The 26740-nt window shown below is 38.3% G+C and overlaps 1 protein-coding gene across 1 annotated transcript in view; it reads left to right on the top strand.

Moving 5' to 3' along the window:
• The first annotated feature begins 11735 nt into the window (after positions 1–11735).
• Positions 11736–26740, top strand: part of LOC145797821 (uncharacterized) — a 28578-nt gene continuing 13573 nt past the window's right edge. Inside the window, exons 1-3 of the mRNA XM_082885248.1 lie at positions 11736–12793; positions 13138–13617; positions 14233–14452. Coding sequence (XP_082741374.1) covers positions 11736–12793; positions 13138–13617; positions 14233–14452 — 1758 coding nt within the window. The remainder of the gene's footprint in view (positions 12794–13137; positions 13618–14232; positions 14453–26740) is intronic.

The raw sequence follows: 26740 nt of genomic DNA, 5'->3' as shown, positions 1-26740 counted from the left end.
TCATTTGATGGAACATAAGGCTTAGTTTGGTTTGGTTATGATTTTTTACTTTCTTTCACGTGCACATGCAAATACATAGTGAAAGTTTGGTTGTTGAAGGTTAAGAAAAATCTCTTGTACAATACATTATATGGTTTAAACTCCATGATTAAATTTAAGTATTACATAACAGATAAGAAAAATCTCTAATATAATACACTATTACTAAGAAAATACTACAATTCTACCTTAGTACATAAAATTTTAATGAATTAAAGGGAAAACAATAACATTGAAAAAGTAATCTATACTAAACTTGTGGCACATCGATTTGTGTCCAAATTAGGGATTCAACTTTTATTTGAGTAATTATAACATGCAACATTCTACTCACGTAATGTATACAATGTACACGTATAGTTTTTTTTAGTATCTGTGTTTCATAGTTAATAATGTGTCAAGAAAACAATCATCTGCAAAGCTAAAGCTATTAGCTAATGGGTCCAACAATATATATCAAACTCTCAAAGAACTTCAAGTACTGCATACATAGTTCATTTCTAATCTCACTATTCTTTCGTCAGTTAAATCACATCATTCTCCAGCACCATTTATGCATGTGAACCAGACAAGTAACACCAAAGTAAATGATAATAAGCAGACACTGATGTGAAAAAGAACTGTATAGGAATATATGACATCAAGATCATCAAGTTCTAGACACTAAACAGAAACAACTTAACTTGTAATATTAAATGTTTAGCACAACCAATATCAAGAAACTTAATTCACAAGAAAGTCACTAATTAAGTGCTTCCCCTCCAAAAAAATTAATATTTTTTGTTTGCAGATACATGAAACAAAGAAGTAATAAACCAATAAACAATTAATATTATCCTTAAAAACTAACATTCCAATCCTGCAGCAATAGATTCCAACACTCCTTTCAATCAAAGCTCACAACATAGCAGAGATTCACAGCTCAAGATGGCATAAATAACATACCATAGTGCAAAAATAGTAACCAACGGTGGTAAAGTAAAATGACATCGTTTGGAAGAAATCAAAAAGCTGCCCAAGTCTCCCAATGGATAACTCTCAAACAACCTAATGGATAACTCTCAAACAATGAAACCTAGTTATGCAACCAGTACACCAGGAGCCGCCCCATTGCAGCTGCCCCATTACACATCTGGATGTACCCAAAGCATCAATGACAGCAGACCAGTGCAGAACAGCAAAAGCCAACCACAAGCCACAACCCCCTTACTATTAACACTACCTCCCACCCTTACAGTCATGCATAACAGAGTTTAATAGACAGAGTTGAGAAGCCAAGAATTCAAACCGGTTGCAGGACACACCAGAAAGCATAATACCCATTATGCACACCAGAGAGCACACCAGAAAAAATTTGAATATTTGTATTGTTGAATATAAATTTTCAAACAAAAATAAAATATTTGAATATAAACTTCAAAACAAAAATAAACTACAAAACAAAAATGAATGGTGTCCGCAAATTTTCTGTGACGTGCATCCCATAATTTTTTTCCCCTGATTTGAGTAAAATTTCCCCCTATTATGCCAGCTCACAAAAAAGTGTGCCTTGGTGACAGAAAGAAATATGGTTCTAAGGGATTGTTTGGCTTAGCTAAAAAGTCACTAAAAAAAATCATAAAATCATAAAAAAGGTCAAAAATTCATTCCATTCTCTCTACTATTTGCATGTTTTTGTATAGAAGTCAAAATCATTCCCAAACACTAATTTTTTACACCTCATATTTTAACTAAACAGGCACTAAAAAGTTGATTTCCAAACAGACCCTAATTTCTATGAAAAATTATTGCAAGTGTTTGAAGAACTAAAAGTGGTTATGCAATATATCCATTAGGACACGACAAGCCGTAGCACCCACAAAACATCCCCAACCTCAAGAAGACAAAAGCTGAACTTTATATTTATATGTTAATGGAAACATCTAGTGGGTTCACTTTCTTAAATAATAATATAAGGAGATATATGTATATGAGTATCATGAAATACATATAATCTGGTCATGATACCAATGATTAATTATAAGCCAACAAAACAAAACAACAATTTTCTCAACACAAAAAAAAAAGAAAGAAAAAAGAAAAGAAAAAGAGAGACTAAAAAACAAGACAAAGCCAACAAAACCTTGTTATATGGACTTGTGTTTGGGTGTCGAGTGTGGGTGTGTATGTAGAAGTTGGACCCATCAAACCTTAAATTTAAGCGGTTGTAATGCGTCAGAATGGAAGAGATTGAGTTCGAAAGAACTTGGAATCAGTAATTCTATGATTGCAAAACCTACTAGAATTGTTCTTAATGGGCTTAAAAGAAAAGGTACTCTTTTTTTCTTATTGTTCTTGAAAATAATTGATTTTAACTGTCGAATTTCGCATCCTGTAATTCACAGATGAATGTAATCAATGGCTCCTGAGTTGATAACAAAATTGAGAAACCAAACATGATTAGGTTGATTGTTGCTTAATTTTTTAATCCAATCATCTTTTTATTTTATTACTTAGTTATATATATATATATATATATATATATATATATATACATATGGTAGTTAACAACCTAACTACCATTCCTTTCTAACTGTACTAACTAACCCCAAGTTGCTTATACTGTTAAAATTCAGTTTTTAACATTGAAAATTATTATTTGAAATCTAACTTGGTAGTTCTTTCTGAGTAATACATGCCAATGCTCAAGTCAACTCATCCTAGTTACAACATAATCAGTATATTTTTAAGCTATCATGACATGTTTTTCCTGAAATCTTGTACCTATACCATTATCACTCCTAATTTTTTGTGGATTAGGATATACCTATGTTATATGGACTTGTGTTCGGGTGTCGAGTGTGGGTGTGTATCTAGAAGTTGGACCCATCAAACCTTAAATATATTGGTTCATTATTAAGCCAACAAAACAACAATTTTCTCAACACAAAAAAAAAGAAAGAAAAAAAAAAGAGAGACTAAAAAACAGAACAAACCAATAAACAAAAATGTAGGCACTATTACTCCATTGTGTCATTTTATCAAACACCTAGCATACATAATGAATCCTCAAACATGAGATTTTATTGTGTAGCATCAACAACAATCTATTTACTTCACTAATTACAGTGGTTAAAATATGAAAATCATAGAAGATCAAAAAATCAGAATACCAACAATTTTTTTTTTCTATTTTCTAAATTATTTTCCCAAATCAAAATCATTCAAGATGTTCATGAAATCCTTCAAAGTAGAGAAGTTTTGAGAGATATTAGAAGCACTGAATGGAGTAGCAAGTCGTAGATTAACAATGAATTTCATTGACCCAAACTTGACCGAAGACAGTATGGGAAAAACATAAACAGAGATAGTAGAAGAAAGGGAGAATGGCAGAGAGATAAACCGAGAGACAAGAAGAAAGAAAGGGATAGAGAAAGAGAAACAGAGAAAGCAAACTGACCTTGAAATCACAGTGAGAGGATGATGAATGCTGCGGGGAAGGATAAACGCCGATACGTTGCCGTGGGGGAGGATGAACTGTGATACTTCGCCAAAGAGGGGTGGTGGACTAGGGCACAAATTGTGAGTTGAACGGTTTTTTTTTTTTTTTTTTTGACTGAAATTCTGATATGTTATCAACTCCCCAAAAAAAAAAATTCTGATTTGGCGCGAAATCAGAGTTTGATTTGGCGGGCCTCTATTTTGATTAGCTTTTCAGTAACGGTTGTGTACGAACCGTCACTATTAAAAAATATATTGCAGCATTTTAGGTAAACAATGTTACTAAAAATTTAATTTTTAGTTGTGGTCAATAACCGTTACAATACTCCATCTATAGCAACATTTTTTAGGCAGCTGCAATAAAAAACGTTGCTAAAACCTGATTTTCTTGTAGTGAAAATATTACATGAATTTTTCTTTTAAAGTACACTAGATAATTTTGCGCAGGTTAACTTATAGTGCCTAGCACCAATTCATAATAGGATCTCAGTCTCAATAATAAATAAAAAGTAATTTACGTTGTTGTCTTGACATAATTGCTATAAATAATTAGAGGTGCGGGCAACTAACTTTGACAATGTACTATACTTACAACAATTACAATAACCCAAACAAAAACTAGTCTCACATCCTCAGTTACTCTCATTGCATTAATGAGAACGACCGTAACCAACCATTCATGTCTAATCTTCGTTAGGATAATAATATAATATTATCTTAACGCTATGAATCTAGAAGAACATTCACTCATTGGTACGTGAAAAGGGGAAAAGTTAGGGATCATGAAAATGATTATGAAAAATTTATGATCCTTAGATTTTTTTGATTAGTGTGTGGTGCTTTATTCTAAATGTAATCTAAGGATTACAAAACTTTCATGATTATTTTCATGAAAGATTTTTCATGATACCTAACATTATTGTGTGAAAAGATAGGGATCATGAAAAAATTTTCATGAAACTGATTATGAAAAATTTATGACCCTTAGATTACCTTGATTAATGTGTGGTATTTTATTTTAAATATAATTTAAAAATCATAAATCTTTCATAATTATTTTTATGAAATTTTTTTTTTATGATACGTAACATCGCTCCATTGGTATTGGTGGTTTTCATTTGTTTTTCTATCTTGTATCTATGATTGGGGACTGTTAGGCTTCTGCTTTGTTTTCTTTAGTCATGTTTGCTTGACAATTTTTATTGGTTCCTCACCAATCATATTTCAGTTTAGTGGTGGTATAAGATTGCGCTTGCTTTTTGATGTTGACAATTTTTATTGGTTCCTCACCAATCATATTTCAGTTTAGTGGTGGTATAAGATTGCGCTTGCTTTTTGATGTTGACAAAATTCGGATTGTTAAATTTTATTGTGATACGTTGTGCACTATTCTTCTTTATTGTTGCACATATTTATTCTTTTATTTTGATTTTCATTAATAAAATTTCTTCTTTTCTTGATAAAAAAAAAAAAACATTAACAGTAGCTTCCACTCTTTCTGTCTTTCCTCTATATAAACACCTCATTGTCTGAGCTTCGACACAAGTTTTAGAGATACGAGGAAGTAAAGGTAATGCTTCTCTCTCTCTCTCTCTCGGAATGTTCTTAGAGGGGTGTGGGGTGGGAGGACCTGTTTTATTCTGTTCTGTTTTATAATTTCATTTTTGTTTAGTATTTGTATGCTTTCTTTTTGGATTAGTTTAAGTTATTCTTCGAATATACATTTAATTGATCACATCCTTAATTTGTTTAGGTCTTGGAGAATCAATTCAAGAAAGGATATGGAAAACTATTGTTTTGGTAAGGTGCTCTCCCACACAGACATTACGTACACCTTGGAGATACCGAACTGGGCAGCTGATTTGCCTGAAGACAATGATGCCGTCATGCCAGTGTGGGATCAAGGTGGAAGATATTAGGAGCTTCGTATGACAATAAGGGCAGATCAAAGAAAGGCCTTGAAATCAAAAGAATGGCTTGATTTAGCAAAGGCTAATGAACTGGAGGTTGGGGAAACAATGAGGTTTTTTTATACACCTGCGCTCAATTCATACTCTGTGAAATTTGAAGGCCCTAACCGCGTCAAGGTTCTGCAGCTATTTCCTCCTAACTAATTAAGAGAAGGACTCAAGGAGGGACCTGCAACAACATGTTTTTATTAAGAATTAGGTTTATGTAACAATAAAAGCATCTCCCAGCTCCTGGCTTTTCTTCTCCTAGGAGGGTACAAGTAACTTGTGGGAACAAGATGCATGTGTGCTTTTTTTTCTTTTCTTTTTGGTTTAAATCTAGGTGCGTGGAAGCATTGATGTCAGTTGTTGTTGATGAGACCAATAACCTATTACTAATACTAAATTATAAAACAATGAACCTTCTTATGTATGATTTCTCCTATCATAAGAAGATCAGGAGAGTAATCCCTTTTGCACTTCTTTGGTCAAGTTGGAAACACATGAATGAATGTGCTTTTTTAAGAACACTCAACCAAATATAATGGCTTTGTGCAAACTTGAGAAAGTTAGAATCGCTTTGTGGGTAAAGTTCAATTCACCAAGGATTTTTTGTTCACTCGATGACCACATTTCTAATTTGTGGCAGACAACAATCTGTTATAAGCTTGCCCTATTCATAAATTATTGTTACTAGTTTTTCAAAAGATTAAAAAGAAAGTGAGGAGCTCATATCTAGAAGGCATGTATAGATAGAATCTAGCTTCTTTTGCTCTTGATGGTTGGTTGGAGCACTCTCAAAATCACCCTTATACTAGACCTTTTCTATAACTGAACCAAACCAAACCAAACCAAACCAAACCAAGCCTTAAATCCCATCAAATGGGGTCGGCTACATGAATCCTTCTTCTCCACGCGACCCTATCAAAGGCCATTTCATTAGTCAAATTAAGTAGATTCATATCTCTATTTATAACGCTAGTCAACGTTAATCTAGGCCTACCCCGTCCCCTAACACTTCCATCTACCATTACAGTATCGCATCTCTTCACTACTGTCTCTGTTGGTCTCCGTTGAATATGACCAAACCATCTCAAACGATTCTCTCTCAACTTATCTTCTATCGGTGCTACTCCTACCCATTCCCGAATACACTCATTCTTAATCATGTCCTGTCTAGTCTTACCACACATCCACCTTAGCATCCTCATCTCAGCCACACTCATCTTATCTACATGATGTTTCTTGGTTGCCCAACACTCCGTCCCATACAACATAGCTGGTCTAATAGTCGTTCTATAAAACTTACCTTTTAGTCTAGTGGGTATTCGTTTATCGCACAATACCCCAGACGCACTTCTCCACTTACACCATCCCGCCTTAATCCTATGGGCCACATCTGCATCAATCTCTCCCGTTGTTGTGATAATCGACCCTAAATAACGAAAATGTTCACTCTTAGGCAGTTCTTGGTTCTCAATGTTCACTTCTCCTCTGCTTTCATTGTTACTGTTACTAAATTTACACTCCATGTACTCTGTCTTAGTTCTGCTTATCCGAAATCCTTTACATTCAAGAGCTTTTCTCCAAATCTCCAACTTTGTGTTAACTCCTTCTCTAGTCTCATCCACTAACACAATATCGTCTACAAAAAGCATACACCATGGCACGTCATCCTGAATATTTATCGTCAACTCGTCCATAACTAAAGCAAAAAGATAAGGACTTAAGGTAGATCCTTGGTGTAACCCTACAGTGATAGGAAATTCATTTGTTTCTCCAGCTGGCGATCTAATAGTGGTCACCACCCCTTCATACATGTCCCTAATCACGTCAATGTAGCCTTTTGTCACCCCTTTCTTCTCTAACGCCCACCATATTATATCTCGGGGCACTCTGTCATATGCTTTCTCAAGGTCGATAAACACCATATGAATGCCTCTTTTCTTTTCTTTATACTTTTCTATTACTCTCCTCAAAAGATAGATCGCTTCCATTGTTGACCTACCAGGCATAAACCCAAATTGATTCTCTGACACATCTGTTATGTCTCGCAATCGGCGTTCCATCACCCTCTCCCACACTTTCATTATATGACACATTAGCTTAATTCCTCTATAGTTGTTACAATTCTGGACATCACCTTTATTCTTATAGATTGGCACTAAAATACTCTTCCTCCACTCATCTGGCATGTTCCTAGTCAACAAAATTTTGCTAAACAACCTAGTCAACCAAGCAACTCCCTTTTTACCCAAACACTTCCAAGCTTCAATAGGGATATCATCAGGTCCTAAAGCCTTATTTGATTTCATCTTCTTAAGTGCAATCTCCACTTCAAAGTTCCTAATCCTGCGATAGAACCTATAGTCTTGGTTTATCGTATTACTAATTATTTCTTCCCCTATTGTCGTACTTCCATGTTCTTCATTTAACAGTTTCTCAAAATAATTCTTCCATCTTTCCTTAATCTCATCATCCTTCACCAATACCTTAGAATCCTCACTCTTGATGCACTTTACTTGATTAAAATCTCTTGTTTTCCTCTCCCGTATCTTAGCAAGTTTGTATACCCTCTTCTCTCCCTCCTTACTATCTAGTTTAGTGTATAGGTCATCATAAACTTTCAACTTAGTCTCTCTCACTACTTTCTTGACCTCCTTATTAGCCAATCTATAGCTCTTAAGGTTTTCCTCAGTTCTATCCTTCTGTCACTTTTTAAAGCACTCTTTTTTTGCCTTAACTACCGCTTGGACCTCTTCCCTCCACCACCAAGTTTCCCTAGAGCTGGGTCTCGTTCCTTTCGACTCTCCAAGCACTCCCCTTGAGATTCTCCTCATACAATTGGTCATCGAATTCCACATAGTGTTAGCATCACCTTCTAAGTCCCAAGTACCTTCCTTATCCATTCGATTCTTAAATATTTCTAGTTTATCCCCTTTCAAGTCCCACCATCTCGTCCTACGACGCCCACCATCCTTCCTAGCTTGGTATTGCCCTCTAAAACATAAATCTAGTACCAAAATCCTATGTTGAGAGACCAGACTCTCTCCAGGAATCACCTTACAATCATTGCATTTTAGGCAGTCCACTTTTCTCACTAAGAAATAATCTATTTGGCTCTTAACTAATCCACTCTTAAAGGTTATCAAATGCTCCTCCCTCTTCTTATACATAGTATTGGCCACCACCAGGTCAGAAGCCAACGTAAAATCTAAGATTCTCTCTCCAACCTCATTTCTGTCACCAAAACCGTATCCACCATGCACCCTTTCATAACCTACTTTATCTATGCCCACATGGCCATTAAAATCTCCACCTATAACCAGGTTCTCTCCTACGGGTATCTCCTGTAAGATCTCATCCATTTGCTCCTAAAAATCCCTTTTAGTCTAATCATCTAACCCTACTTGAGGGGCATAAGCGCTAATAATGTTCACTATATTCCCTCCAATAACTAGTTTAACTAGCATAATCCTATCTCCTTTCCTAGTGACCGCCACCACACTTTCCACAAGATCCTTGGCAATTATGATTCCTACCCCATTCCTGTGTCTATCCTTACCACTATAATAAAGTTTAAAACCAGTATCCTCAATTTCCCTAGCTTTCTCTCCCGTCCACTTAGTTTCTTGTATGCAAGCTATACTAATTCTCCTCCTAATCATAACATCTACCAATTCCATCGTCCTACCAGTTAAGGTTCCTATGTTCCAAGTGGCTATCCTAAACCTATAGTCTTGGACTAGCTTCTTTACCGGCGCTCGTCCAGAAAAATGCGGAAACCTTTGCCCATTTTTCACCGCACCCAGGCGTCGATGCGGTGCCCCTTGCTCACTTTTCGAAACACCCGGAGGCAGGCGCAACGCGTCACTTGAGGGGAACGACCTAGCATTTAAACGATTCAAAGTAGGATTCATTTTCATAAGGGATCCGAGCGGCTTTTTTTACGTGTTGGTTGTCGGCTACCTAACACACAACCCTCCTCCTTAACCCGGGCTTGGGACCGGCAGAGTTGTTAACAACCCCGGCGGAGTTTTCTATAACTGAACATATGGAAAAAAATAAGGGGGAGGTAAGTTTGATTTGCTTATTAACATCATAACCAGGTATCCAATAATAGGTTCTCTCTACAATGGTCAAGCCAAGCGATGGAGGATGGCAGCCGGTGGTTCGAAGACACGGCGGAAGGGGAGTTCGGAATAGCTGGACGAATGGGTCTATCCATTCTATTTTCGTGGATAATATACCCGAAACCATGAGATCTAAAGGGTTGTTCTCAATATTCTGCAACTATGGGGTTGTGGTTGATACCTTCATTTCAAACAAGAGGAGGAAAACGACGAATTCCCGATTTGGCTTTGTCAGATACAGATGCCCTGTTGCAGTAGATATGGCTATTCAAAAAGCCAATGGGCTCTGGTGCGATGATAAAGCTTTAAAGGTTAAACAGGCAGATTACAGTAAGTAATGTGGCACGAAACAGCAAGCTGGTCCATCAATGCAGCCTAGAAAGTTTGCAGAGAAACTCAACAGCTCGCATGTGGGATACCAAGGTAAGAGATATTTTGCAGAGGTGGTGAGTGGCAAGGCATCAGCATCTAATTCCTCCTGCATTATCAAAGCCTATGAGGAAGGCAATAGTTGGTTATATGAGAGTGTCATAGCTAGGTTGAAACCAATCTACGCTGCGGAAGAATTCAAGGCAGAAATAGTAAGAAGAGATTTGGGGAAAGTTCAAGTAAGGGCAGGTGGAGGAAGAGACTTGGTCCTAACATTTCAATCTCAGGAAATTATGAAGGAAAAACTTATGTTAATGAAGAGCTGGCTAAATGACTAGTGTGATTCAGTTCTTAAATGGAAACAGGAGATGTCAATTACCCAAGAACGGAAGGTTTGGCTCAGTTGTTATGGAGTTCCACTAAACCTTTGGAGTTGCAATACCTTCATCAACATTGGTAAGATGTGGGGCATGGTGACTGCTCTGGATGAGGATACTCGAAATTTAAATCATTTCCAATGTGGAAAAGTGCAGATTGCGACAAACTTCATGGATCCCATTAATCAATCCCTCAGTTTAGAATGCAAGGACGTCACATACCCAGTTAGGGTGTGCGAGGAACAAATCATTATCATTCAAGATATGAAGATGGCCGGACTCAACCATTCCTCAGAAGAGCATTTTGGTAGAACCAGAAATAGTATTCTTGCAAAAGTGGGCAATCAGATCGCAGATAAAGGGAGCAAGCATGAAGAAGGGGTTGATCATGAAATAGTGCAAGCACATGATAGCAGCAACACCATAGTAGAAGATGATCAGCTCAGAGACACTTCAATGGTGGCTGAATCAGATTTGAAGAAAGGCATGTCAGAAGAAATCAGCTACGTACGTCAGGAGAGCCCTGCAAGACTGCTGAGAGCCGTTGATGATGGGAGGTCTGAAGTTGAATTTCAAAGTTCTGGATCGATTAGAACTTTGTCTGGGCCTGACAACTTGATCCGTGGGATTAATTTAATTGTGGACTTGCAAAAACCCCCGGCCTATGAATGTTATGGATTGGATGAGGCTCCAATTTTAGACCATCTGGCTGCCGGCCCAAATAGTCTAGCCCCTCCAACTGCTGGGCTCATTCCTTTTGATATAGGAACACAATCACTACACTCTACCCCGATAATCCATGGTGTGGGGGCTTCGAATCATCCTCAACCTAAGCACTCATGGAAGTTGAATGCTACCAGCTCACCCCCAAATAGCTCCAGCTTTCAGAAGAGAGCACCAAGGAGGAAACTTCGGCGGATGAAAGGTCTTCAAACTGGAACTTCTAGCTTTGGGTTAGCGACACTAAACTTACGGAAGGGGGCTGTTTTCAGATCAACAGCAGCTGTCATTTCACTCTCAATGGCAAGCAAATCCAGTAGTGGGAGGCTCGCTCTGTTTGAGCCGGAAGCTACCTTGGCTCTGGGTAAAACTCTGGGCATCGATTTTGAAGGAAATGATGAGGAGGTTATTAGCAAATTACAGCAGCTGGATGCAGAAGATATGGAGAAGGTTAGAGCTCGGGTTGGGGACGCCAACTAGGCTACGGCTGGCTGGGGTTCAAGAGTATAAATTTGTCTATGTGAAGATACAATCATGGAATACAAGAGGGATTGGCAGACCCAAAAAAAAGGAGAAAGATCAAGAAAGGTGTTTTTGAAAAGAAAGTGGATATTATCTTACTCCAAGAGACCAAAAAGTCTGAGATTAGCATAAGTCTCATAAGATCCATGTGGCCCGGTGATCAATTTGAATTTTTGGCAGTTGATGCTGTTGGTCGAGTTGGGGGTCTGTTGTGCATTTGGAATCCGGATGTCTTCCAACTTATTGACTCTTGCTGTAATCATAGTTTCTTGCTACTGTCAGGTACATTTTTTTCTAGTTTTCCATGTGTAATTGTTAATGTATATGCTCCTAATGATGTGGCAAAAAGGCAAGAGCTCTGGGCTAGTTTAGTGAACCTCAAAACCAATTTCCCAGGGCCTTGGTGTTTGGGAGGGGATTTCAATGAAATTAGGAATTTATCTGAGAGGGTTGGATGCTCCAACAGAGATAGAGGTATACGGGATTTCAACACCATGATAGATAAAATGGATCTATTGGACATGCCCATGCTTGGGAGGAAATTTACTTGGTGTAATTCTCAAGATAGGGCTAATTGGAGTAGAATTGACAGATTCCTAGTTCATCATGAATGGATTCCAAACTTTTCTCTCAAACTCTGGGGGCTGCCTAGACAACTGTCAGACCACTGCCCAATTATCTTGATGGATGATGATAGAGACTGGGGCCCGCGACCATTTAGATTTCTCAATGCTTGGCTATTGCATCCCAAGTTCATTCCTTTTGTGAAGCAAAGCTGGTCTGAAATGCAAGTAGTAGGGTGGGCAGGATATAAATGTCTTATGAAACTCAAAGCTCTGAAACAGGTATTAAAACAATGGAATCTGGAGGTGTTTGGGAGGGTTGAATCCAGGTTAAAAAGTCTCGAGGAGGAAGCTCATGCTTTAGATCTGCTAGCGGAGGTAAAGCCACTACTCTCCGCAGAATCGTGCAGAAGAAAGGAAATTAGAGGCGAAGCTTGGAAATTGAACAAAATGCTAGAGTGGATTTGGCTGCAGAAATCTAGACAAAATTGGGCTCTGAAAGGGGATAGAAATACAAGGTTCTTTCACATCATGGCCTGTAGTAGAAATAGTAGGAACACCTTGGGCTCTTTGCTTGTGAATGGCTCTCGGATAGAGGAGCCTAGAGAGGTTCGAGCTGCAGTTTTTAATCACTTCTCCAGGTTTTTTTCTGAACCTTGGGGCTCCAGACCCAAATTATCTGGCTCTTTTAAGAACATTGGTGGTGCACAAGCTATAGCCCACTTATAGGGTGAGTTCACGGCTTTAATTTGGCATTCTTTAAGAAATGTTGGAACATTGTGAAATCCGATGTGGTCAATTTCTTGTATGAGTTTCATCGCAATGCATGTTTTGTTGGAGGAATTAATAGCTCATTCATTGCCTTGATTCCAAAATCAGATAGCCCCTCCTCTCTGAATGATTATAGGCCTATTAGTTTGATTGGCTCCCTCTACAAAATTCTTGCCAAGGTGTTATCTAATAGATTGAAATTGGTTATGCCTAGGATCATTGGTGAGGTTCAGTCAGCTTTTGTGGGTGGCCGGAATATACTTGATGGGGTTCTGATTGCAAATGAGATTGTTGATGGGTGGAGGAAATCGAAAAGTAAAGGCCTTATTCTCAAGTTAGACTTTGAAAAAGCGTTTGATTCCGTTAATTGGGCCTTCTCATTTTCCATGCTATCCAACTTTGGGTTTGGCAATAAGTGGATCAAATGGATCAAAGCTTGTGTATCTTCTTCTAAGATTTTAGTCTTGGCCAATGGTTCACCAACCCCTGAATTCCATCTTCAAATGAGTCTAAGACAGGGCGATCCCTTGTCACCTTTCCTTTTCAACATAGTAGCTGAGGCCCTGAATATTTTGTTGTCTAAAGCAAAAGTGCTGGGACTTTTAAAAGGAGCTCAAGTGGGATCATCTAGATTCTCTATATCCCATCTACAATTTGCGGATGATACTATCTTGTTTTGTGAAGCTAACTGGGGGTAAGTGGTAAATATCAAAAGAATTTTACGATCCTTTGAGCTGCTCTCGGGTCTAAAAATTAATTATCATAAGAGTGTAATCAGTGATGTTAGGGTTGACGAGGGATTGTTACATAACTTTGCTAGTAGACTTAATTGTCTGTATCATAAACTAGGCTCTCTTTTGCTGGAAGGTTGACCTTAATCAAATCTGTCATGTCCAGCTTACCAACGTATTATCTCTATCTGTTTAGAGCACCTACTGGAGTGGCTAAGGAGATAGAGAAATTGCAATCCTCTTTCCTTTGGGGTGGATCTGATTTAAGAAGGAAGGTGCATTTGGTCAAGTGGGATGTGGTCACGCAAAACAAAAGTTTTGGGGGCTTGGGGGTGAGAAGAATCAATATTATGAACGCTTGTTTTCTTCTAAAATAGTAGTGGCGCTTTGGGACTGAGAATCTCTCTTTGGAAAACTGTAATATGTAACAAATATAACTTGAGGGATGGCAGCTGGACTCCTAGTTCGGGTGGCAACGGTTCCAAAATCTGGACTGATATCTTATCTTCTGCCCTACCAAACGCAGTGCTTCATAACTTTTATATCAATAATTCCATCATTGTGTTGGGGGATGGTAGAAGGTCTCTATTCTGGTGGGATAAATGGGCAGAAAATGTATGCCTCAAGGAGGCATTCCCCAGGCTATTTACCTTATCCATTGATAAGATGGGTGTGGTTTATGCCTATTATCAGAGAAGAGTTAGTCCTATAGATTGGAATCTTGGTTTTAGAAGAGCCTTACTGGCTTGGGAGGAAGAAGAGGTGTCTAGGTTGTATGACTTTCTTACAATTGCACATGTAATTCCCAGCCTGACACCTTATCTTGGACTGCTGGCCCTTCAAACTCTTTCACTGTGTCCTCAGCGTACAATTGGTGAGAATCTTCTCTTGGTCATGTTCTGAGCTGCCCTAATATACTATGGAATAACTGCGCCCCTCCCAAAGCCCAATTTTTTGGTTGGTTAGCTTGGCATGGTAAGGTTAAGACTGTAAGCTTTCTCTGCAGAATTGGGGTCTTGGGTTCAAATGTCAAACAAGCTTGTCCTTTCTGCAACAATGAAGCTGAATCTGTGAATCATATCCTCCTGTTCTGCCCTTTTGTTTGGCTGATTTGGTCCAACATTGTACGATGGTGGGGTCTCAAGTGGGTGTTACCTGGTTCTGTGCCAGATCTTATGCACTGGTGGTCTAGCTGCAGGATGAAAAAATGGAAAAAAAAATTTGGTTGGCTATTCCTTTTGCTGTTCTCTGGTCCATTTGGAAACTCTGAAATGAATGTGTCTTTAATGGGGCTCAACCTAACCAAGAGGTGCTTTGTGATCTTATTAAGGTGAGAATAGCACTATGGGTCAAGGCCTCATCACCCTCTTTGGCATTCTCTGTCAGCGACATTGTTTCAAATCTACAACAGGTTTTATTCTGCCTCAGGAATGGTGGCTGACCGGTGATGTGTACTGTTGGTCTGGTCTGGCCCTATGATGGTTATCTACTGATTTTTGGAGCCTCTCTCGTTTTTTATTGTGGTTTTGATCCAGTGCTCTCTCATCTGTTGGTCCTTCTCTTGCTGAGGTTAATAAGTTGATTTGTCTTGAGCTGCTTAGGCTTGCTTAGAGTTGTATTCTACTTGGACCTCTGCTGGCTATTTGTTAGAGTTGTACACTGCTGGTGTTTGGAGTGCTTACTGTGATGGGGTTGTTGAGGCATTCTGCTGGTTGCTTTTCTGCTCTGTCTTAGCTGCTCTGTTTGCTCTGTTGTCTACTTCTGGTTTTCTACTAGTTGTGTTTGAGGTCACATAGTCTTGGCAGCTGCTATCTACTACTGGTTTTCTGCAGTATGGGTTGGGTGTTTTGTCTCATTTCTACGAATCACAGTCTGCCCTCAATGGTTGATCTGCTGGTCTGCCTTGCTCAGTGGCCTACACCAGCAGCTAGAGTGGATGTAATTTAACTGGCATGAAAGGTTCAATGAGGTTGATGGAAGTTATTGTCATAAAGGTTCATTGCTGGTGCATTACTGTTGTGAGGAATGGTCCATTACTGGCATGAAAGGTTCTGTTTTGCTGTTTGGAATGGTCTGTCTGCTATGGTCTGTCTACTGGTATCTGTTTGGTGCTTGGAAGGGCTGACTGATCTGTCTGGTTTAATTTTTTTCGTTTTTGCCTTTGTTTTGCGCGCTGGTTTCTCACAAACTAGGAGGTTGGAGCTTGTTATAGCTCCAAGCTCCTCTTTATTGATGTAAATTTTTTTTTCCATCAATAAAGTCTTTTTTTTCTGATCAAAAAAAAAAAAAAAAGTGAGGAGTTTGGGTGTGATGGGTGCAGTAGGATTGGCACTTGTTTGTCAAAAATAAAGTTAGATATCACGATCTAATTATGACCCATATGTACCTTCTCTTTTGTAATATTTATTATTATTATTATTATTATTATTATTATTAGGGTAAATTACACTGACACCTGAGGTTTATATTTATTATAGTTCCCCCTCACATTTGGAAAATTACACTGACCCCCCCTTCTAAGTGTAATTATTTGACGGTATTAACTTTTAAGTTAAAATGACATATTTACCCTTAACTTTTACATATACTTTAAAGGGTAAATTATATTGACACCCCCTGAGGTTTTAGTTTAATACGGATCTGCCCCTGACATTTCAGAAATTACACTTCCCTCCTTGTCAATGTTTGTTTAACAGAACTAATGGAAAAAAAGGGTACTGACATTAATACCCTCTACTAAAGATATTAATTTATGGAATTACCATCATCTCTTCCACTTTCATTTTTCTCTTCTACTCTCAATGCTACTAGCACAACGACTCTCTCTCACCACCACACTATGGGTTTATATCGGTGACCCACCTCTGTAATCCCATAAAGACAAAAAAGGGGAAAAAAAAAGAAAAAAAAAAGAAGAAAGAAAATATGTCAATTTTAATATCAGTGGTCTAGATTTGTTAAAGTATGGGCTCACAACACTTAGGTGGTGTTTGATAAAGCTAAAAACTAAAAATTAAAGACTGAAAATTAAGTATTGAAAACTAAATGCTTAACTTGTTAAACTAAAAACTGTTTGATAAAAATTTAAGTGCCGAATTAAAAATAAGCTGTTTGATATGTATCAGATCAAATTTGAAATTTATTTTTTTTTTACATTGTACATTTTAATTTTTATATTATGATGGTGATGGTAGTGGTAGTGGTAGTGGTAGTGGAAGTGGTGGGGGTGGCGGTGGCAGTGGCATAGTGGTGATGGAGGTAGCGATAGTAGTAACAGTAAAATGATCGTGGTGTTTATGGAAATAATGACAATAGTGATGAAAGTGATTGTAGTAGTGGTGGTGGTAGTAGTGGCGGCGATGGTGGTAGTGGTAGTGGTAGCATGGTGGTGATGGTGGTGGTAGCATGGTAGTGATGGTGGTGGTGACATGGTAGCGATGGTTGTGGTGGTCGCGGTGGCATAATTTGATATTCTTGATTTTTTTATTTTTTATTTTTTTTATTCAATTAATGGGACTGTAGAATTTTTTTTATTTTTGAATGCATGTCAAGTCAACGTTGGGTGGGGTGCAATATTTTAGAGTTTTCTTTCTTTTTTAAGGACTGTTAAATAGTTGGTATTGTTAAAGCAGGGTAATTAAAAGCATTGTAAGGTTGTGGTTGGTTTATGTAATACAAAGTGGTATGGAAAGAATGAAAGGAATGAAAAAGAAAATGAAGGATAAAAGATCAAGAGTAAATATTATACTTTAAAAAGAATTATTGATGACATAAGCAAATATTGTGTGTTGACTTAACAATCAACTAATCGAGGAGGCAATTGGTAATGTTACTTTAAATCTTGGAGAAATGATTGTAATTTCTAAAATGTGAGGGGGGAAATTGTATTAGTTTCAAACCTCAAGAGGTGTCAATGTAATTTACCCAGTGAGGGCAAAATTGGTATTTACAAAAATTAAACTACTGACATCAACAAAATCTGTTAGTTGACTTAACAGTCAATTAACTGAAGGAGCAATCTGTAATAAAATTTCGAACCTTAGGGAGGGGAACGTAATTTCCAAAAGGTGATGGGGGAAAGTATAATGAACATAAATCTCAGGGGGTGTCAATATAATTTACCCTTATTATTATTATTACTATTATTATTATTATTATTATTATTATTATTATTATTATTAATAAAATATTTTTTATTGATTTAAAAAAAATATATTGAACATCTATCTAATATCATTTATGTTATTTTTCTTAAGTTAACATTTTATTAATAATTTAAATTTCTAAATGAACAGGAGATTAATAAAACATTTTTTAATTTACTCACAATTATATGTGAAGTGCTTTGTCAACTTGATCCCATACACACGTTGTAGGTGCTATGTCATTGTAGGTGCATTTTGGTTTCTAAATAGTATTTCTTAAGTTTGACTGTACAAAATTTAATCACAAAATCATACACAACTCTTTCTTATGTGTGGAAGTTGCTTTATTGGGATTGGGATGGTCTTCATTATATGATTGCAATAGATAATTTTCATTAGAAAAATGCTTGGGAGCACTAATTAGTGCTCCCACTAATTAGGTGGCAGTGGGTCCCGTCATGAATGATGTGATGTTTTGGTCTTGGAGTTGTAATTTTTTTTTATTTTTTTTATTTTTTTAATGCATTAGTGCTATTAGTGGTGATGTTTTTAGTGGGATGAATCATTGTTGTTTTCATTACATAATCCAATGATTACAAAAAAGTAAAATCGAATTGAACCCAAAAAATAAATAAATAGATAGAATATTTAAAAATGGACAGCACAAACAAATTTTGTAAGCCAAGATAGTCACTACGGGATTTTGGACTAAATTGTTATAATTAATTTTTTTATTCAAACTAGCAAAAAGTATATCACATATTATTTTTTAGAGCTAGTCAGATTTTTTGAAAAAATATAATAAAATTAATCACATAGTTTTAGCATTGTTGAGCTAAGTTGGTCATGTATGGTTTTATTATCAATCAGATGCTCATGTGTAGTTCTATCTCCACATATTTACTTGTCCATCTTCTTTTTCTTTCATTTTATTTATTAGACCAATAATTTTTTAAATATGGAAAAACGAAAAAGGGAACAAGAGGAGGTATAAGTTGCACATGAGATGCACCAAAATAAACTATAAATGAAATAAGAAAATTTGCAATCTTAGAGACAATTTTAGTCATACTAAGGATCAAAAAATTTAGAAAAAAAATATTTTAAATATTTGTATTTATTTTTTATTATGGTAGGACTCATATTAAAAATGAATATGTATATATATATATATATATATATATATACTTGTGTGTGTGTGTGTGTGTGTTTTCAAGTCTTGGTAGTTAGCATTTAATTATAATATATATGCAGAAAATATTTTCAAAATAATGTGTCATATCATTTTTATAAATATTTTATTTTTAAATGAAAAGTTTACATTAATTCATATTATATATATATATATATATATATGAATTTCTGTGTTTATAATTATGAGAAATTACAAATATATCCTCTTAAATTTACTTAAAATACAAATTACCTTCTGTGTTTTGAAAAATTACAAATAACCCTTTATTAAAAAAATTTATTTAATACAATTAATTAAAAAATAAAATTATTAGCTGCACTCTTATATATTGATAAAATTAACTGAATTATTAATTAAAATAATTTTTTAACATAATTAAAAATTATTAATGAACTTAATAATTTATTGAATATTCATCCAAAAAAATAATTTATTGATAAAATGATTAATTTATTATGAAATTAAAATTTTAAAAGATGAGATATAATTTTTAATATTATAAATGATAAATTATATTTTAAACAAGTTTAAGAGAATGTTTTTGTAAGTTGTCCGTATAATTAATAAATGGTCCTGGCGGCGCAATCGATTGAGAGTCGGAAACGCGTGAGGATCCTCTAGAGTGATCCCTCTAGAGTGATCTCCTGCAGTAAAGGAGATGGGCGTGACACCTGTCCCACTAACGGAATTAAGGGTTGAGATCAATTCTCACCAAAACGACGTCGTTTTGGTGAGGAAATGAAAAAAAAAAAAAAAGAAACAAAAAACCTTGAACAGAATGAGGAGAGAAGATAGAGATTCCATGGCCAAACCCCCCCCTCCTCAGAGGTGGCGGCCACCTGGTCCCCCATCGTCACCGACTGCCGCCAATTGCTCCCCAACCCTCCTCCGGCCAACCATCCTTTCCCCCACTCCTCTACCTCCATCCATCGCCGGAACATAACTATGAAATTTGTTGGAAAAAACTGTTTGAAAAAATGCTTGTTCAGGAAAAAAGAGAAAAAACAGTGTGTCTGTTTGAAGGAAAAAAAACAGAGCATGGTCTATACTATCTATTTGAGTGAAACAAAAAGAAAAAAAAAGGAAGAAAAGTTTAGAACAGGAAACGGATCTGTGGTTTGCAAATGCGATTGAACCAAATGTATTGGAGTGGCGGCGGCGGCGGAAGAGATCGAAGACGAAGGTGAAGGCGTTGACAGAAGATCTTCCAGATCTCCGCGGCAGCGGCGGAGCCATGCCGGCGACGTCCTCCTCTTCTCTCATTCTCTCAGCCTTTCTCTCTCTCTCTCTTCTCTCAGCCCTTCTCTCTGTTTTGAATTTTGAATATTTTTTTTTTTCAGATTACACAAAAAAACAACGTCGTTTTTGTTAGGAAAAATCTCAATTCTCCGATAATCACTCTAGGAGATCACTCTAGAGAAGAAACTCTAGACAATCCTCACTCGTCGGAAACATTCTTTGGATAAATTAAAGACTCACTCTAGTTATACTCAAAGGTTGGATGCTTTCTAATTAAAGTAACACCAATCATAGATTCTCGTTTTATAGTAGCTACTCAAAGTGTCTGGGTCTATGTCTAGGTCTGTGAGTTTCCTCGTTTGTCAACATTCATGTTTGTAGTGTTCGTGTGGTTTTGTCGGTTACACGACCCGGATGACATAAGTAAAAGCATCACTCCCGTCACTCTTGTACACATTAGTGGCTGTTTGGTTTGATTTTTATTAAGATATGTGTAAAAAAAATAGAAAGATAATTTGATTTAAAAAAATAAAAAGATAAAAAAATATATATTTTTGTAAGGATGCCAAATAGTGTCTTAGGATTCGTTTGGGATGTAGGTTAGTTTTTTAATTTTTTGACTTTTGACTATTTTAACTTGGGGTTAAAAAGTCTCGTTCATGATAGGATTTTTAGCTTTTTTGATTTTTGTGAGGGAAAAAATAAAATAATTATGATTTAGATGTTGTATTTTATCTTATTGAGTTAAAAAGTCTACTTTGCCATTTTGTGACTAAAATAGCCAAAAAATCAAAAAGTTTGGAATGTCAAACGAAGTCTTAGTCAAATGTTTAATTAATAAGGTTATAGGATAGAATTGATATTATTATTTTATGGACTCACAATTTTATATTTAATATTTATTAATTAGATTACATGTACAGTAGATATTAAATCTAACGAAATTGACAATTTTTTAATATTGAAAGAGACTAACAATCATAATTTTAAGTATGATATAAAAAATTTAAAATAAATAAATAATATCATTATCTCACTAGAAGACTTGTAGTTCTAGTTGGTGTTGTTCTAACTAGAGAATTTGTAAATTAAAAAAATTTTATAAGTTGTGTACGGGGAGGAAATAATTCTCCTCGTATAATCCTGTTGACCAAGTCCACGCTCCTCCGTACGACGTCGCTTTGTCACCTGAAAACACAAACGTGAGCTAGCCGGCGGGTGTGTGTCGGAAACCTCTCCGATGCCTAAGTCAGAAAACTTGACAAATAGACAAAGCTCTAAGTTCTCAGAAAGATTGTGTTCAATTACCTCCTCCAAGGTGATGCTTGTGAGCTTTTATAAGTTTCCCGTGGCACAATCCTAGTAGGACTTGCACTTCTCCATGCAGAGTCCTCCTAGGATTCATTCTCCTAAGGATAATGCTTATCCTTTTACACCCTCCCCCACTGCTCAAACCAAGTGGGATGGTTTTCTTTACGGCCGAACTTCCTTTTGACCGAAGTAAACTTGGCTATACCGCGCCACAGAAGGCCGAACTATCCTTAGCTCGGTCTTCTCCTCCAACTCTTTACTTCGGCTGCCCTGTTCGACCTTGATGCGCTTAGATCAAACTTCCAAGTAACAAGTTCGGACCGACCTAACCAATATAAGTCACGACCGGACTAATTCCGACACCGGCCTTCTTAGAACATACTGCGACCGGACTAACTCTGAGACCGGCCTAACTGTGAATTGCCTCCAGACCGGAGTAATTTTACTCTTCCTCGGGCTGAAGTAACGATCTCTTCTTGAGCCGGAGTAATTTCGTCTCCTTGGGCCGAAGTAGCTTTGTCTTCCTAAGGCCGGAGTAATTTTGCCCTTCTGGGCCGGAGTATTCTGTATGGCCTTTTTACCTAGTCCACTGCGTTTTGGGCCTCAAAACCAAACCCGAAGTTCGGCCCAATTTTCCCAAAAATTACCCTCTCAATTGCCCCTTAATTCCATCTGTGCAACATGATTGGGATTACCAGCCTTCTGGCCGAACTAGAGTTTGTCATGCTTTTTCAGTCGAGCTAAAAAAACCCTTTAGCCTTTCCAGCCGAGCTAAAAACCCTTCAGCCTTTCCAGCCGAGCTAAGTTTACCTCGGGTATCACTATGTCCGGTCAAAACGTCTCTTCAATCACAGCGACTGTAACGCTTCCAATTCCAGTGACACGTGGCTAGCTCTGATAAGCTGTGGCCAACTGTCACGCCGTCCTTCAGAATTTTTGTACTGTTCCCGCTCCTTTTTGCCGCCTTTTTCTCTCTCCCCTTTACACAAAACAGCCCTTTCGATTCTGGAATCATTTACTCTGTTGTTTTCATCTTCTTCTCTCTCTGTGCCTCTGCTTCTCCAGCCTCTGAGCCTCCTGAATCTGTGTTCTTCGTTGGTTCCGTTGCTCCTGTCCTCTGCTTCATCTTTTCCTGGTAAGCAATCCTTTTTCCTTTCCTTTGTTTTGCTTTCATATTTCGTTTTCCATGCTCTGCTTGTTTTTGCAAAACATTTTTCTTCTATCTCTAATTTGCTTTAGTACTTTCTATGAAGAAACCAGTAGAACTTGTATGTGTATGTCATATACCCTAGAGAAAAAAATTCGATTTTGATCCAGAATCACGTCCCGACCGAACTTGGATACTGTTTGTGTCATGTATGTGAATAGATTCAGAACATAACCGGACTAGAACTTGTAGGAATATCAGTAGTTTCTTTTGACCCACTCTAGCCAAGATAGGATCACCGAACAAGCTTGCTCATACCGAACTAGGTACTTCGGTCTATAACCGAGCTTGGATTTTGGGGCCAAGCCGGCTTTCTCAGTTCTTAAACCGAACTCAGAAAGCCGCCCCTAAGAGCTCAACCGAAGTAATTTTCCTCATACTGTAACCGTTTTAGGCCTTGGGACTAGACCAGCTTTCTTAGTTTTTTAGACCGAACTTAGAAAGCTGCCCCTAGACGTTAAACCGGTCTAATGTGCTCAAAACCGTGCTAACAAACATTCTGAAGAGCCGAGGTAGAACCAGCCCACTAAGCCAAAGTAGGATTTGTATATCTTGCTTATAATTTGTAGCGCGGTCCAATCGATCTGTGCTTAACCCCTTTGTTTTCTACCTTGCAGACTTAGGTTGCCCAGACACTCCTGCGTGTGCTCAACCGAGCTACTGAGCCCAATTTTTGTACCGAAATAATTTATTCGTAATTTATACAACAAATGGGTAAGTATAGATATTTAGTCGAAACCCCTGGTGGTATGGCCGAATTTAGGCAGGACTACCAGATTCCTGATGATGTCCAACTGGTATTGGCCAAAAAAGATGCTACCCCCTGGAACAATGAAGGCTTTGTGCCTTTTACCCTTCAATCCATAATAGAGACCGGACTACGGTTTCCTGTCCAACCGCTAATCTGCGAATTTCTTAGACAGACTAGGTTATGTCCCACCCAACTATCCACCAATACATACCGTATTATAATGGGGATAGCCGCATTAAACCACCAAACCGGACTGAATCTTGGTCTAGCCGAGATCTTTCATCAATACTCTATCGGCTCAAAGAATGCTGGGTGGGTTTACTACCTTAGAATTCGCCGCCGCCGAGAGAAGATAATCAAGCACACTCCGGACAAAGATCTTAACGATGACGATTTCTTTTGGGTCTCTGGGAACTTTGAGGATTTTCGAGCTCAAATTCCTGGCCGACCCATAAATTGGAAAATGGGAGAGCCTGGTAATTTTACTTCGGTCTTCTACTTTGTAAGTTATCTCGGTTGTTTAGTCTGTTAGCCGAACTAACATTTCTCTCTTTTTTGCAGATTTTGCCCATCTCCATTCCCTGTATAGCTATCCTAACCTCGGAGTCTTGCGAGCCGCTTTTCGAGTTAAAGAAAGGGATTGGGCCAAGCTTCTAAATTTCGAACCGACCTACCGTTACAGCGGTCGACGGAAAGCAAAGGTGACTGACTTCCTTCTTGAAGAGGCACCGGAACCGGACCCAACTTTGCCCGAGATAAGACTTGTCCCTCTAACCGCAGAAGAAGAGATGGCGAAAAGGAGCAGGGTCAGGGCCCTTCTAACCGAAACAGCTAGGCCCGAAGTGGCGCCTCCCAGCCAACCGCAACCTGCTGTTGTCGCCCTTCCTTCCCAACAGCCATCCTCTTCCCGCCGAACCAAACGTGCCCGAACTTCCGAACCCGAACGAGTTCTGATTGATGAAGAAACTCCTATTCAGCCGAGCTTACCACCGAGCCCCCAACCGGAGTCTTCCGACCGAACTATCGGCTGCTGGGCACCGAAACTAACTTTCAACGACCGAGTCATTCTAGACACAGACTCGGTCGTTGCTGAGAAAGACCACCTGTTGGCCATCAACCTGGCCAAGAGCGTGTGTCTGCCCAAAGACATGGAACACCACCAGAAACAGTTAACCACCGAGCTGAAGTCCATCCGGTCAGCCACTAAATCAATGATTCTGGTAAGTAACTTCGGTCGCATTTCTGTTTTTCTACTCAACTTTTTCTTTGGCTAAATTGAGGTTGTTGCTTTGTCAGGCCATCCAGAAAAACCAAATCACCCACAGGAAAGTATTGGAGCTGAGGAAAGTGACTAGGCAAGCAGCGGCCGAGGCAGAGGCGAAATCGGCCGAACTAGAAGAAGCTCGCAAGGAACTGGCCGAACTCCGGGGTGAGGTCGGCCGACTGACCGGAATGGTTAGTTCGGCCGAAGCTGAAAAACAAAAGAGCCCTACAATGCAATGCTGCCAAGGATCTCTTCTTTAAGTGCGGCTGGAGGGGAGCCGTTGAGAAGCTCGGTCATGATCCTCAGACCGAGGTTTTCAACCCTCCAGCCTACTTCATACCGAACTCCTTGATGGAATATGCCACGGCCATGCAACAGCAGTTCCTTGAGGGCTCAGATGATGAAGATTCTGATGAAGACTCTGCCCATGGAGATACTTCGGTTGTGAATGTGGATCAGATAGATCGGCCCGAGTCCAGAGTGGAAGATCTGACTATTGCACAGCCAAGTGAAGCTGCGGCTCCGGTCGATACTACTGTTGTGACTGAAGGAGTCCTGCCGCCAGAGACCGGTCTTCCAGCTGACACTGATGCGGTTCTCGACGCTGAAATTGATGAACTTTTCTCTTGATTTTTTACTTTTTCTCCTTTGTAACCGAATTAAGCTCCCTTGTAATGACTTCTCTTTGAATGAAAAATTTTACGTCTCTTATTCCGGTTATTATGTGTATGCTTGTGTTTGTAATGTCTTCTATTACGCCAAGTGTTATTTCGGTTTTTGGTTGGTTAAACTATACTTACCAGCCAACCACTCTTTTAGCCGACATAATTACTTCGGCTAAGGAGTATTAAGTGTTGGTTTAATCCAGCCAATCACTCTTCAGCCTTATACTTACTTCGGCTGAAGAGAAACAAGAGTTGGTTTATTCCAGCCAACCACCCTTCAGTCTTACACTTCGGCTGAAGAGTAACAAGTGTTGGTTTATTCAAGCCAACCACTCTTCAGCCATACACTTACTTCGGCTGAAGAGTAACAAGAGTTGGTTTATTCCAGCCAACCATTCTTCAGCCATACACTTACTTCGGCTGAAGAGTAACAAGAGTTGGTTTATTTCAGCCAACCACTCTTCAGCCTTGCACTTACTTCGGCTGAAGAGTAACAAGTGTTGGTTTATTCCAGCCAACCACTCTTCAGCCTCACACTTACTTCGGCTGAAGAGTAAAAGTGTTGGTTTATTCCAGCCAACCACTCTTCAGCCTTGCACTTACTTCGGCTGAAGAGTAACAAGTGTTGGTTTATTCCAGCCAACCACTCTTCAGCCTCACACTTACTTCGGCTGAAGAGTAACAAGTGTTGGTTTATTCCAGCCAACCACTCTTCAGCCTCACACTTACTTCGGCTGAAGAGTAAAAGTGTTGGTTTATTCCAGCCAACCACTCTTCTGCCTTACACTTACTTCGGCTGAAGAGTAACAGGTGTTGGTTTATTCCAGCCAACCACTCTTCAGCCTTACACTTACTTCGGCTGAAGAGTAACAAGTGTTGGTTTATTCCAGCCAACAATTGAAGTTAGTTTTTCCAGCTAACTTCGAGTGTTTGGTTATTCCGACCGAATGTCCTGCAGCCTGGATCCTTATCCTGGGCTTAGGAAGGGTGTTGGTTTAATCCAGCCAACCTCTAAGTTTGTTTTTCTGGCTAACTTAGAATGGAATGCTTGCAATATACTCAAGTCTAGCTAACTTTTACAAAGAGTAATCTGTGCTAAAAAGAATCTCATTTTATTGAAGGAAGAGAAAATTACATAATGTTTGAAGGATAAAAGCTAAAAGTAAAATATCTTGAGATTGGCCGTATTCCATGGCCTAGGGATTGCCTTGCCATCCTTGTCTTCTAGGTGGTATGCCCCTTTGCCTGCTAACCCAATCACCTTATAAGGACCTTCCCAATTTGGGCCTAACTTGCCGTCTCCTGGGAC

Source organism: Camellia sinensis, chromosome 8 (assembly GCF_055761805.1).
Source record: "Camellia sinensis isolate YWXY chromosome 8, ASM5576180v1, whole genome shotgun sequence".
Taxonomy (NCBI): Eukaryota; Viridiplantae; Streptophyta; class Magnoliopsida; order Ericales; family Theaceae; genus Camellia; species Camellia sinensis.
This window is presented reverse-complemented; position numbering and strand designations above follow the sequence as displayed.